General features: G+C 32.9%; 1 protein-coding gene across 10 annotated transcripts in view; it reads left to right on the top strand.

Moving 5' to 3' along the window:
- Positions 1–14,703, top strand: part of LOC143252636 (protein boule-like) — a 48,853-nt gene that overhangs the window by 5,524 nt on the left and 28,626 nt on the right. For all 10 annotated transcript variants that reach the window (XR_013029087.1, XR_013029089.1, XR_013029090.1 and 7 more), the window contains exons 2-3: positions 3,537–3,653; positions 9,063–9,154. Coding sequence is in view for 6 of the 10 variants with exons in the window: in XM_076505049.1 (XP_076361164.1) it covers positions 3,537–3,653; positions 9,063–9,154 (209 nt within the window). In the remaining 4 variants the exon portion in view is untranslated. The remainder of the gene's footprint in view (positions 1–3,536; positions 3,654–9,062; positions 9,155–14,703) is intronic.

The raw sequence follows: 14,703 nt of genomic DNA on the forward strand, positions 1-14,703 counted from the left end.
CTCATCCAGACTTTATTTAAATGTTATGGTTCCTTGTGTTCATGATCCTGATGACATGACAGTATCTTTATTCTCCAACCATTAATACCTCAGGCGATGCTAAAGTATTTGGTTCTGTTACACTTCAGTCATTAGATATAAATTTATTCCTAATAAGTTGTGGTATAATTATTTCTTTACTTGATGTTAATTGCCCATCTATTATAATGCATATAAATGTTTCTTTCCTACAGTGACTTCCAGCTTTTCTCTCTTTTTGGAACTTTTTGTTTACTATGTTTGCATCAAACCCTCTTTTTTTATTGTTGGAGCCCCTTTTTATTGTTGAACCTCACAAGACTATTGTAATTCTAGAACTAGTGTAAGTAACAGTATACAGAAATTTATCAACATAAGAGAAAAATAATGTTCCTAAGCACAAACTTCTGTATACTTTTACATTGTATTATACACCTAAATCTTGTTTCTTAATTTGTGATGATAAGTTGTAGAGATTTAACTTAAATATGTAATAAACTTGTCAGGATTTACTTGAAACTACTTTTCAACAATCGCCATAAGAGTTGTATACATGCCCTCTTAAGTATAGTGTACGGTCTTGCAAATTACCCAATGTGAATGGTCATTAACTTGGATGAAAGAGTGTAAAGCTAGAGCTGACAGCAGAATATAGTACTTTGCCTCCTTTCTTCTGAGTAATCTGAATATGGGTTATGAAAAGCCAGCTTTTTAACTAACTTGGTTTTTTTTTTAATATTTTCACTTTATAATACATTCTATTTGAACAGTGAACACATTGAAGCATTCTAAGAAGATACATTTATCTTATTTTGGAATAGTTGGGTGGTAGAGCTCAAAGGATTTTGGAAAAGTTATTGTTATTAATCATTTTGTTATCATGCTGCATTATTCCAAAAACTTTTGAAATATTTAGAGTGTGTGTACAGGTATGTCAAATCTGGAGAAAGGGAGGGACAATAGAAAGAATAATGCTGATTGTCTAAAAAACTCTCAATAAATCTATCTAACTGGAGAATGGTTCAGTAGGCATTGGTTACAAAGCTAGTCATATTGATGCATGTTTGTGTTTACTTTGTATGTCAGTAATAGTGTAACTATTTCACTCAGACCTCAAGCTCAAAGGGGGGCCTCAAATTTAGTCACTTGTTCTTTTTTTTTTGCATTTAGCAAGTTTCGTCACTTGTTTTTGTGCACATAAAAAGGCTAGAAAAGCACTTGATAAATATTAAATAACGTTAATGAATATGTGTTCAATGCAGAATATTCAAATTACATTTCACTTTTCTTTAGGGCATATGGTTGTCTTGTCTTGTTTTCATGTATCCTTTTTTATTTCTATTATTGTCATGGGCCTTAAAAGACAGAAGTGGCCTAAGCCTTTGAGTTTCTGAGAAAGCCTGTAAAGTAAATAAATGTGATTTTGTTTCACAGTAATGTGTAGACATTGACGGACTTCTGAAGTCTTGAGGAGTAACAAGATAAAACCTTTTTTTGAATTGTGTAATTGTATACACAGTGCTATACTTGTAATATGGTAGTATTATCCAATAAGATAAGTTCTATATTTCCAAACATTTTATAATCAGTATGCTATTTTAAGGTATTACTCAATCTGCACAGTATCACATTCATGTGTAAAGGTTTGTTTTAAAAATGTCACTGTCGAATCTTTCCACGGAACATTTAGCTATTTTTAAGGATTTTGAAGCGAAAACAAGAAGATATCCTGGTTATAACATGTGAAAACATGGGTACGAGAGCCATATTAACATCTGCATGCTAAACTTCTGTGAAAATGAGAAGGCTCAGTCCTTAGCAGTGTCATCGTGCAAGATTTATTTAGTTGGTCATTGTGTGTTTAAACTTACTTCCAACAGTTTGATACTGCTGTTAGAGGTCAGTACCAATAGAGCTCCTATCAATAAATTGAAATAAGCATTGCCATAAAAGAAAACAGTTTTAAATTTTGTTTCCTGAGAAAACAAAAATGTGACATTTGTAAGAAGAATCATCTATATAATAAATATTTCATACTCTATTTATAATGTTCCCTTTGTTGGTTATGCTCAATTCTCTTTTTGTAATGTTCAGGTTGGCTCAGTTGTTTGTATCGTGTGGAAGTTGTGTTCAAATCTCAGCTGAATGGGAATTTTTTTATAACTTTTTTTTTAAAATTATTAATTCTTATGTTCAGGGAAAGACAGTACAATGTTGGAAAAACAACAATGCTAAATTGCATTTTACATCAGGATTCGATTTATATGTTAACATTTGATTAAAAAGTTTGGATGTCACAGTGGATGCTATAAGCACCCAACTATCATGTGGAAATATTGAGTTCATTTTATTGAACTGAAGTTAATTTTTATTATTATTATTATTATATCTTATTTTTATATATTTATTATCATACTTACAACAAGGTATTTGAATATTTGAAAACTTGTATATTAAGTAAGTTTATTGCATAATAAACATGAATGAGTGTATGTGTCTGAAACACCTTAAATATCTTTTTAGCACAGTAGATGATGCCACAATAAAGTATTAATGCTTTTGATCTTTAGCAAGAGATTTTTAAATTTTTTTAATGAAAAGCTATATGTTGATGAATTTGCCCTTCACCATAAAATTCACTGACATTGCTATTAAGATAAATTAAAGGGTCACATTGTTGGTAATGATGTACTATTTCTTTAAGAAGCTGTTTTTTTTTTCTCATGGTTCAGGTCTGTAAGGCTTTATTAAGAACATTTGAATATAACTGTAAAGTACACAAAGTCAAAATTGCAATGAAGGCCAACTAGCAGGAAATGACCAAATATCCAGAAAAAATATTGTTTTCAAGAAATAGTAGAAAAAGGATAGATATTATCCATACCTATGTTGTTACTACAATATAAATAATTTTTAGAAAACCTTTTCATGATGGATTTATTTTGATTTAATTTTTTAAGAGAATTAATAAGACTTTACCATCATGTGATGGGCATTTGCATAATAAAATATATTATCTACAGAGTGCTTACTAGTAAAAGATGTTATAATGATAGGGAAAAAAATAGTTTCTTTTAACAAATTTCATTACAGCTATTATGATACCAAGTTTTTGCTTGATATAATTCAACCTCATTCATGGGAAAGACTTCAGATGGTAGTTTGTTCCATGGATTAGTAATCTGTTGGAGAAATAACAACTTCCTCAACTCATGATATGTTTAACTTATTTAAATCTCATGACTAAGAATTTAACAAAAGAAAATCCTGATGCACATAGCTTATCAGTTCCTTCAACAATTCTGGTTACATCATTCCTTTAGATCACTCTTAGTTATCAAACACATTCTGCATAATGAAATCTGATGTTATAAGTGGATATGTCTGATACTTGTAGGGAAATCAGTTCTGTAAATGCTGCAGCAATAAACAAGTTATCTGTTAATATGTTTTTGAACATTTTGCTGTGCCTTGACTCACTCCATCTTGCATTAATAAATTGTATTATATATTTTCAGTCGAGTGACCCTAGCAGTGATCGACCTTCTTCAACCTCTCCTGTCAGTGGACTGAATGCTCCAAAATTTGGAACTTTGATACCAAACAGAATATTTGTGGGTGGAATTTCTCCAAGTGTAAGTCTATTGATTTATGCAGTTGTTACTTCAAGTGTATTACTGCAAATAGCTCATACTTCCATGTCTTGTGGAAAAGTATTTATTCATGTAAATGTTTATTGTTGATATTTAGATGTTTATAAAATTGTTTGGAGCTAAGAAATATCTTGTGTACTCAGTGTATATGTACTTTAGTTCTGTAGTACCTGAAGTTCTGTGTTGTTAAGGTGATTGGTAAAGAGAACTTTTGTGATAGACTAAATTTATATAATAGTAAGTAGTATTTTTGGTAATGTATGTACGGTAAGTGCCTTCTTTGGAACTTGTGTGGTCTACTATTAATTTTAGTTGGTGTTTTTCATTGAAGAAAATTAAACTTTAAAACATCGTTCAGGTCTTAAAAATGATTTATTGTTCAATATAGAGTGTGATAATTATGGATCCTAATGCTTTACCAGGTTAACTTGGTATCATCAGGTACAAGAACTGCAAGTTTGTATCTGTTTTCTAATAAAACTTGTGCTTTATGTGAATTAATTGTTTGACTTGTATGTTGTAGGTGATTGTGGTGTAGCAGTAGTTTATTTAACTTGTGCATAATTTTCGTATTTTTGTTACATACCACACTATAATAATGTATACCTCTGTGCTCTAATGTGTGTGTGGAAATAGGCATATGCTATACTACATATCTTTTGAACTTTATTTGCTGTTATACAAGAGAGCTAGAGGTGTCTTGTTTCAGGTTTTAAACTGATCAAAATTTGAAAGTTTGTAAATTACTGTATGCTGGATTATTAAAAAAACAACACAAAACAGTATTTTATGTCTAGGATTACCGATATAAATGTTTAGGAACCAAGTTGTATGTGAAGTTTTTTACTCTTTAATGTTATTATATTGAATTTTTTTTACTTTTTTCACAAAAACCATTTGAAAATGACACTGTGGAGGAAGAGATGTTTATGACTTGGAACTCGGGGTTTGCATGTACTTTTAAGGAAGCTAGTAATGAAGATGTGCAATTGTTATGTAGAGTTTGTAGGTTGATGGAGAAGTTGGAGCCAATAGATAAAGAGAAGTGTAAGCTATGGGAAATGAAAGCATGATTTCAGGAGGAGCTTAAGTACATACAAGGGGTAAATAGTCTGTAAGGTAAATATGGAGAAAATAATCATGTTATGTTACCCAGGGGCACAAGTAGAGGATGTAGCTGACAGAGCAGGAGATATAATAAAAGGGAACTAGCAGGGATGTAGTTTTTGTGGTGAATGTAAGAGCTAATAATGGAGGGAAAAGTAGGTTAGAATAACTTATTAATACATACAAAGGGTTGATAAATGCATTTAAAGAAAAAAGTCATAACATAATTTTGTCAGGGATAGTGCGCATACTTAACTGTGAGAATGAAGTTATAAGTAGGTCATTAGGACTAAATGTTAGGCTTAGATTAATATGTAAGGATGAGCAGCTAGGCTGGATGGACTTGTTAGATCAGTTGAGTAGAAGAAAGGAATGTTTTTTGAATGGGTGGTTTATGTTTAAATAAGGTAAGGATTGGCGTGTTTGCTAAAGGTATTAACCCAGTTGCAAGGAAAGTCTTAAACTAGGACTATACAATGATAAGGTTGAGGAAAAAACTAAATGCAAAAAGAATAAGTGGCAGAGAAAAGTTTAGCATAGGAAATGAGTACAGAAGTAGTTATAAGAATGGGCTTAATTATTACTATTGTAATGCTAGAAGTATAAGAAATAAAATAACTTTAGAGCATTAGTAGAAATAGATGATTTTGATTTAATGGGAATAAATGAAAAATAATTTAATACTCTATCCCTTTTATATAGCCTGGGGTTACAGACTATATAACAGGGATAGAATATTAAAAAGGGGGAGTGACCTTATATGTAAAATGTGGGTTACATCCTTGTTAAGGATATTAAATAAAATAGCAACGAGACTGAATTCATTTAGGTTTCTATGAGTGGATGCAAATGGAAAAGGCTTTAAAATAGCAATTTGTTACAGACCACCAAATGATACTGATGAAATTAATCACAAACTTTACAACGAAATTGAGATTTCAGCTGCTTATGAAATCATAATTATGGTTGATTTTGATTTCAGGCATGTAGATCAGGAAATGTTTGAGTCAAACAATGAGGAGAGAGGATTTTAGAAATTGATTAGGTTGGATTTCTTCACCAACTAGTCAAGGATCCTATTAGAAACAATGCTATTTTTGATCTGTTGTTAACATTAAGCATAGAAATAATTAAGAGGGTAGAAATTGGGAAACATCTGGGTGCAAGTGATCATTATTTTATTAGGTTTAATGTTTTGCAGTATACGAAGATAAGGAATAATGATAATTTGGTGACAAATTTCCAGAAGCAAATTTTGGAGGAATGTGACATGAATTATTTGTTGTGAATTGGGAGCTGAATTACTTGGAGACACTGATCAGTAGATGTGGACAATTTTTAAATATTCAGGATAAACATATCAATTTCAGGAAGAAAAGGGTAGCCGTAAGGTAAACATCAGGTTGGTTCACAAAGAGTGTAAGAGATAATATTAAATTAAAACATCATAAATATAAGAAATTTAAATTGACTAGTAAAGTTGTATGACAGGAGAATTTAAAGATTATAGAAGATCAAAAAAGTTGACATGACAGGAAATTAACACATCAAAAAGGATGAAAATGTACAAATTAGCAGTAACTATTTCTTTAAAATATGTTAAGGGAAACAAAATGTTAGGAATGGGAATAGGACCTTTGAGGAATGATAAAGGAAAGCTCTTATTTGATGATAAGAAAATGGATGAGTTATCAAATTTTGCTTTTACTTCCGTTTTTACTGATGAAGGTTTAAACAGTATTTCAAATTTTGGACAGTTGATGGATAGAAACAAGATAAAAAAGATGACTGCATTAATTCTGAGCTTGTTAAGAAAAAGATTGAGAAGTTTAAAAAGTTAATAACTCCTGGGCTAGATAATATTTTCCCAAGGGTTTTGAACAAGGTTAAAGATTGGATATGTGAACCACTTGCTACCATTTTTTGCAAGTCATTGAATAGTGTGCAGGTACCAGAGGATTGCAAGTTAGCTACTGTAACTCATCTTTTTCAGAGTAGTGATAAAAATTGTCCCAGTAATTACAGATAATTTGTGGGAAAAGTTTTGGAAAGTCTGTTAAAAGATACTTTACAAAGTCATTTAACAAAGGTTAGAATTTTATTGGATAATCAACATGATTTCACCATGGGAAAATGTTGCCTTACAAACCTTTTTACTTTCATTTAAAAATGTTGTTGCTTATGAAGATGACAGTAAAGGTCTAGATTTGATATATCTGGATTTTCAGAAAACATTTGACAAAGTGCCATATAAAAGGCTTGTAAAAATTATCTCCAGGTGTGGGGGATAAGTTAGCAAATTGGATAGAAGAGTGGCTTGATGAAGAAAGCAGATGATTATTATAAATATATTTCATTCAAACTGGATTAATGTCAGAAATTGGTCATAGGACTCATTCTCTTTTTTGATTTACATTAATGATAGAAATGAAGTAACAGTCAGTAAATTACCTAAATTTGCAGATGATATTAAGGTTTAGTGTTTTGCTAGCTGTGAAGAGAATGCTGATGCTTTACAAAAGGATTTAGGTCATTTATTGAGTTGGGAAAATAAATGGTAAATGGGTTTAAATTATAATAAATGCAAGGTAATGCATGTGGGTTTTAATAATTTGAATTAAGTATAATTTGGATGGAAATAACCTTAACAGTGTCCTGAAAGAAATGGATTTTGGTGTAATAGTCTTTAAAGCCATCCAAGCAGTGTGCTGTTGCTAGTGGTAGGGTAAATAGGTTTTTAAGTTATATCTACAGAAATATTGAATACAAGTAAAAAGAGTTATAATTTCATTGTACAGGTCACTGGTTAGGCAACATTTAGAATATCGTGTTTAGTCTTGGGCACCTTACCTTAGGAAAGACATTGAATTGTTGGAAAAAGTCAGAAGAGGGTTACCAGAATAGTGCTGGGGTTGTCATGTGTGAAGAGGCTGAAATCTCTTACATTTTTTATTTTGAAAAAGAAGAGTTAGAAGGGGATCTGATTGAGGTGTTTATAAAGGGAGTTGACAGTGTTGATGCATCATTGTTTTCCATATTTAACAGTGAGAACAGTAGGACTAAGGAACACAAGTATAAATTTTGGCAAGGTATTAGTCATCTTCAGCTAAGGCAGTTTTATTTTGCTAACAGGGTGGTTGGAATTGATTACCTTCATATGTTGTAGAGGCAGTAGATATAACCAAGTTTAAGAAAAGTTTAATAAGTATGTGGATGCTAAGGGCTGTTTTTATGTCTGTCTGTTTTTAAAGTTAATTCAGTTTAGATTGTGAAACAGCTGATATGGGCCAATAGGTCTCATGTTGTCCCAAAATGTTCTTATGACTTGTGGAAGTTTATGGATTCTTTATTAAGACCATGAAATTTATAAAAGTTTTTATATGGTACAGTGTGAGTTATTAACCCTTTCAGATTGATTTCATCAAAGCTTTATGATGGTTTAATCTTTTTTATTAAGTATGTATATGCAGGTTTTGAGGTGATAATATTAACTTCACTGTATGCTGTAATTAAGTATTGACAGATACAAATGAATGTAAGTTTGAAATATTTAAAAGCATATTACTGTATGATGTAGTTTTGGATTGATGTATATGCAATTGTGTGAAGATACAGTAGTTTAAGAAACAATGACAACAACAAAGCAAACCTAAATGCCTTTATCTCATTTGAAGTTCCAGTTCTCTTGTTTGGGTTTGGCAGGAACAAATGAATGATTCTTTTGTAGTATATTCAGTGAAGCATATTTTTATTGTTATGATCTGTATAGATACAATTTGTTAGTATTGCTGTGAGTGAGATTGTCATCACATATATACAGTATTACTAGATTAGTGTTATTGCAGGTTCGTGCACAATAGCTTACGTAATCCAGTTTGGTTAGATTTATTAATTAGTTTTTGACAAGAAGTCTATGTTTGAAAGAAATATTTCTCTGTTATTGTTTGTAATCTTTCTTGATTTTGCACTACACAAAGAAATGGTGTCAAGTGATATCTTTTATCCAGTAGATTTGAGCTTTAATTGTAAATTTGGCAAATAAGTTTATAAAGCTACTGGACTTCTTTACACATCAAGTAATGCAAGAGAGTCAGATATAGAAGTTGTAACTATGAACTTACATCATTTGTTAGTTCAAATGTTAAGTTATTGTTTAAAAATATTTGTCTCCATTATATGACATGGTTTTGTTTTGACAAATTAATTGATATTTGAACCCAGAATTTTCTTGTAATTGTTTCTGAGAAGTGCATTAATGAAAATAATGTAATGTGTTTATTTTAGACAACAGAAGCAGAACTTCATGCACTGTTCTCAAAGTACGGAAATGTGAAGGCCACAAAAATCATAGCGGATCGAGCAGGTGTATCGAAAGGGTAATTGCACTTTCCTCACTGTTGATATAATATAGAAATAGATAAAGGAATTGTTATCAATAAATATCAATCTGTTCACTTTTTTTTCATAGCTTGCACTATTCCAGCTAAAATAGTTATTGTATTTTACTATAAGCTGTTTGTAGATTTTGTCCACTAAATGTTGTTATAAAATATCTTTAGGCTATGAATGTTTTTGGTTTGTAAGAATGCCCAATCTTGGTGATAAATGCGTTGTTTTTAATGATACAGGAAAAGTTTTTTAGCAATATACTGAATATTATGCTTTGCAAATAACTTAAGATAATAGGCTACAATTACACACACACACACACACACACACACACAAATATTTAACTATAGAATTCATTTAGAACTATTGTAAGCTATATTTTCATTGTTTTAATTTAGTTTTTAGCCAAAGTAGTCATCTCAAATTTCATGAAGTATGTGAAAAATAAGATTTTCATTTTTTATTATTTCTTGATTCCTTATTCACTGACTCTCATATTTCTATTACTTCATGGTATTTCTAAATGATTGCATTTTCATCATCAGTAGCTCTCTTTAGTAAACATCTAAAATAAGACATTAAAAATATAGTTGTAGCTTATCTTAGAACACATGGTCTGATCTATTACCAATGATATAGGACAAGTATTTATACTAGCTTTTGTTATAATAAAGACTAGATTATAAAAATACCCACTGATTATTTTAGGCTTAATTGGGTATAATTTTTATTTTGAATTTGCACAATATTTGTAATTTTTATAGCAAAACAGATTTATCTCTTCTGCCATTTATAGCTATTACTTGACTGTCAGGGTTACTTCCTCTTTCCCATCTGAACAATATTTATCTAGTGACACTCTCCTCCTACATCAGTGTATCCTCTATCCTGGTATAATATCTGTATATAAGCACTTGGATAATGTTATAAGATAACACTATCACATTTTCATGACATAGTGTTGCTAGCATTACAGTTCTTCAGAAATGTTTTGTTATCAGTGTTTTTTATTTGATTTTCATAATAAGAATTTTTTTAAAAATCTGATTGGTAAGCTGGTTTAAAGTATGAATTCCAGGATTATTATTTTTGGCACAGAGGCAAATAAGGTCTTTCCTGTCTCACCTCTGATATTTTGTGTAGCACAACAGTTGGGGGTGGGGAAAGTTATTATCAGTTGAAACTGTTAGTGATTCTATTCATAGTAAGATGTAGAGATATATTCACTTTTATAGTTTTTTCTTCATCCATAGATGTTGTGGTTCAAGATGGATGGTTTACTTCTCAATTATGTGAAGGGGCCATAATGCCTTACAAACATATTGTTGGAATTTCATGATATAACCTATCATTGCCAGGTAGAAACATTTTTTGACTTTCAAATAATACATTTGCTCATTGAATTTTGGGCTTGTAAGATGGATTTTGTGATTAACCTGAATAGATCAATGTCCGTTGAAATGAGTGGGTAAGTCTACGGACTTACAGTTCTAAAATTCAAAATTTTTTTTTCTTTTCAAGTCTCTGAAATCACTAACTTCATTGATGGTGAACTGGATCTATTGTTAGCATGCATGTTAGTTCAGTTTTTGTCTTCTATGTTCCTTTCTGTTGCTGTTGGAGTTCCAAATTTCATTGGACTCTTACAGGGGGTTATAGCTCTGCTCCTATTCCTGGTTCTCATTCACCACAGTATCAGCACCTTGGTACATTGGTACTCAGAATAGATTTTGTCCATATCCAAGGGCTCCACTGTTCAGCCTAATTGTTGCCAGTGACGTCATTGGTTATTGTAAACCTTTAGGGTCTCTGGGGGCTTGACTGAAAGAAGTTCTGGACATGTGGTAACATTAGTTATGGATCAAGTAGTACTGTAGGTCTTTAATTCAGGATTATTCAGTTAATTTGCATGTTTACCACTGTTATCCAGCCAACCTCTAGGATTTCTGTATCCTGCAAATTATCAGGATTTGGAACTTGCTTGGTCTGGGGGTAGTGAGAGAGATGTGCTAGTTCTTCAAATATTTTATTTCTGTCAGTTCTTGGGCTTAAGCAGACAGGAGATTGGTGTTCAGTCATTGATCTTTCTCATCTGTATCAATGTCTAAATTCTTCATGGTTCACAAGTTACTCATTCTTCAGTCTGAATTGACATTTTTTACTGGGATTATAGGTATCCAAGTTTGTTATGGTTAGCTCTTATCTATACATTCTATAGTGGTGGAGTCCCACTATTTGCTATCTGCATTTGTTGTGCACAAGGGTTTGGTAGTGGAGTTCCAGGTTCTTACCTTTGACTTGTATCAGTTTCATGAAGGTTCTGCTGTATCTTAAGAGTTTCTTCTCATCACATCCATTCCATCTCATTGTCTGTATACCATTATTTGTATGACTGGTTACTGCTGGCACTATCTCTTCAATTGACAAACCATCACATCCTGATTATACTCTCAGAAACAACAAAGGCAGGCTCCATTTTCTGGTCTGAGACTTCTATTCTTGTTCTAATTCCATGTGTCATAAGCTTGGTATTTTATTTTTTCATCTTGTTTGTCAGTTGGGCATAGCCTAATACATCTTAGTGCTACTGAATAGGCCACCCAACTCTTACTTCTCCTTCTTTCTCTGCATGAATGGTTCTTTCTCATCTAAAATTTGGACATCACTCATATCCTTCATACCTTTGAGATAAGAGCATAAGAGATTCTTTTAATGGTCTTTATGTGACCACTTTTCTTAGTTGGGACCATTCTTTGATCTCTAGGGATTGTTAAGTCAGGACACTACTAGGATATGGATTCCAGAGTTTCTTCTCTTCACGGATGCCTTGTGTCGGAGTTCCATGGCCTATGAATGATTGAAGAGGTTTCTCTACACAATGTTTTTTTTTTCCATCTTGCTCTTCAGCAGGTAATGCTTTATGGTCTCAGCTTATTGAGGGTAAAATTTCCAGGCTTTACCCTGGCAATTCCATGTCTTATGCTTCTCATCAGAGGCACTTGGTCCAGGGCCCCTTGTTTCCAAATTTTGGACCTCCTTTCTTGGACAGTTTCTATCTTATCACCCCTACTAGCTAGCCATGTTCCACAGGTGATGCCTTCTATTAATATGTCAATTCTCTCAACGTAAACTAATTCACCCAACAGAGTAGATGCTGGATCATAAGGTTCTGTTGGATTGGCTCCCATTTTGAATCTCTGATTGATCGATTGGCCTCTAATTGTATCACCCAACTACTGGCAATTTGGTCACCATTACCTCTTTCTTTGGGCTTTGACAGTGGATGCATTCCATAAGGATAGGATGTGATTACAAATCTTAGTCTTTTTCCCACTTCATGTGTTACACAGTGCACTAAATATAATTTGTTCCACACCATTGTTGGGTTTTCTTGATAGCACAAGATTAGTGGATACACCCTGGTTTCTACTTCTGCACTACCTTCTGAAATGTTCACCTCTTCTACTTCTTTTTGGGCTATTTTTGTAGAGGCAGTTATGATCTGACATGGTAAATCCAGTGATCAAAAAGCTATAGCTGCAGATGTAGGATTTTTGCAGTCTTTTATATGGCATAAGGGTTTAATTTCTATGGTTGCCATGTATTTAACTCAGTTTTGACTGTCCTGAGATGAACATTTCAATGAAAATGACACACTTACTAGTGTATTGAGAGGAGCTTGAATCCATTTCAGTCAGAAGTGCTAACCATAACTAGTTATTTGACCTGGCTATTTGGCAGATATTTTGTATCTTTCACAATCCCCCTGTTTAAGGCAGCCTTGTTGACTACCATTCAATTCTTGTGATTACATATTCTTTGAGTCCCCAGTCCTCTTTGGATTTATTAAGTCACTTTGGGTATTTTAATGCTACATTACATGTTTGTGACTTGACTCTTATATGCCATGGACCCCTTTACTTGAAGATTTATATTTTGTGACTGCTGACTACAAACATCAGTTGGGGCCACTTGCACTATTTATCCGCAGGCTGCATTCTCATTCTCTCTACATCCTCAGACTTGTTCTTCTTAGCCAAGACACTGCCAGACAGGGAAGGGGATAAAATATTATTACCAATTTATCTGATAGCTATTTCATATTTCTATGTCCATTCACCTTTTTATTGTGGTAATGTTCATTGATGGTCTTGTCTAATGCCTGTTGAGATGCTTGAAAACGAATTTTTATTCTGTGCTTTCTTTGAAGCAGAAGAATCTTTTGCAATTTATGCCTTAGTGGCCTGGTTGAATTGCCTGCTGGAAATCATTGTGCAGGCTGGTATTCTCCTTATTTTCATGATATGACATTCTTTTCACCTGAGGGTTTTTGCTTACCCATTGTAGCTATTGTAGCCATTTCTGATAGATTATAGAGAGCAGTAAGTATTTTGCTACCCTTTAGGGTCCCATATCTTGTTTTCACAGGATCTCACCCTGTGGTGGGTTTTGCCAAGGCAGTTGTGCTATTATTAAACCAATTGTGCATGAGCAACCACTAACTTAATATACTTTATACAGATTGTGATAGGCTTTGTAGAAATGAAGTGCTTCTTAAGACCAACTAGATGCTGACTAGATGGTATTACTGCATTGTGCTGGACTATCATAAGTAAAACATAAGGGGATCCTGCCAATTTCAACCCATCATTGCATTGAATAAATTGGAGTCAGTTTTCTTTTAAAAATTAGGGAACTTTGTTCACCTATTGCACTGTTCCTCAGGACTTCCCAATGAACAGTTGAATTTCAGATTATATTTGTGGATGTAGGGTTTATTATCTCTGCAGTGGTGGACAGAGCCTTTTCATCTAGTGTAAAAGTGAATTCCTCCACTCTTGAAGAAGAAGACAAATTTGGGGGCTGTCCTATCTGGGTTCATGGATGTTGGTATGAGTGGCAGGAGGCTATTCATAATATCTGGTTGCGGTGTGCACAGCCCTCCTTTTTGATTAATGTTGGTTCAGTATATTGTTCATGGAAGAAGATCCTCTGTCTCTTTATAGTTTTGAAAGTGGAATGGTCCCATCATAGGTCTTTGGTTGAGCATAGTTGTTTCATGTCCTCCCAATAATTCTGGGGGCAGGATATGCCTTGTTAGCATGGTTGGGGAATGAGGATGAGAGTTCGTAATTCCAGATTGGATGAGTTCTGTTTCGTTTGGTTGAGTAAAAGTTACACAATGCTGGGGTGTTTCCTTTTGGACTTGGGTGTATATGTATATATATAGGAAAGGAAGTAAATATGTATTAGAAGTTAACATTTTCCCAAATTGAAAACATTTCCAACAATACTTTCCTCCACTCACACTCTTCAGCCTTTCTTCCTCACTATGAACTGGTGTTAGAGGCTGGGAATGAGCCAGTCTCATAAAAGTGATAACACTATCTGAATAAGATACTTATATACATTACCAGGATAGAAATGCATTAATGTAGGTAGAGAGAGTCACAAGATAAATATTACCAAGAGCAATTGATTAGGGTATAAAAGACTGAAGGAAGTGAGAAATAATTCAGATTAATGCTTAGATGGG

Source organism: Tachypleus tridentatus, chromosome 6 (assembly GCF_004210375.1).
Source record: "Tachypleus tridentatus isolate NWPU-2018 chromosome 6, ASM421037v1, whole genome shotgun sequence".
Lineage (NCBI taxonomy): Eukaryota > Metazoa > Arthropoda > Merostomata > Xiphosura > Limulidae > Tachypleus > Tachypleus tridentatus.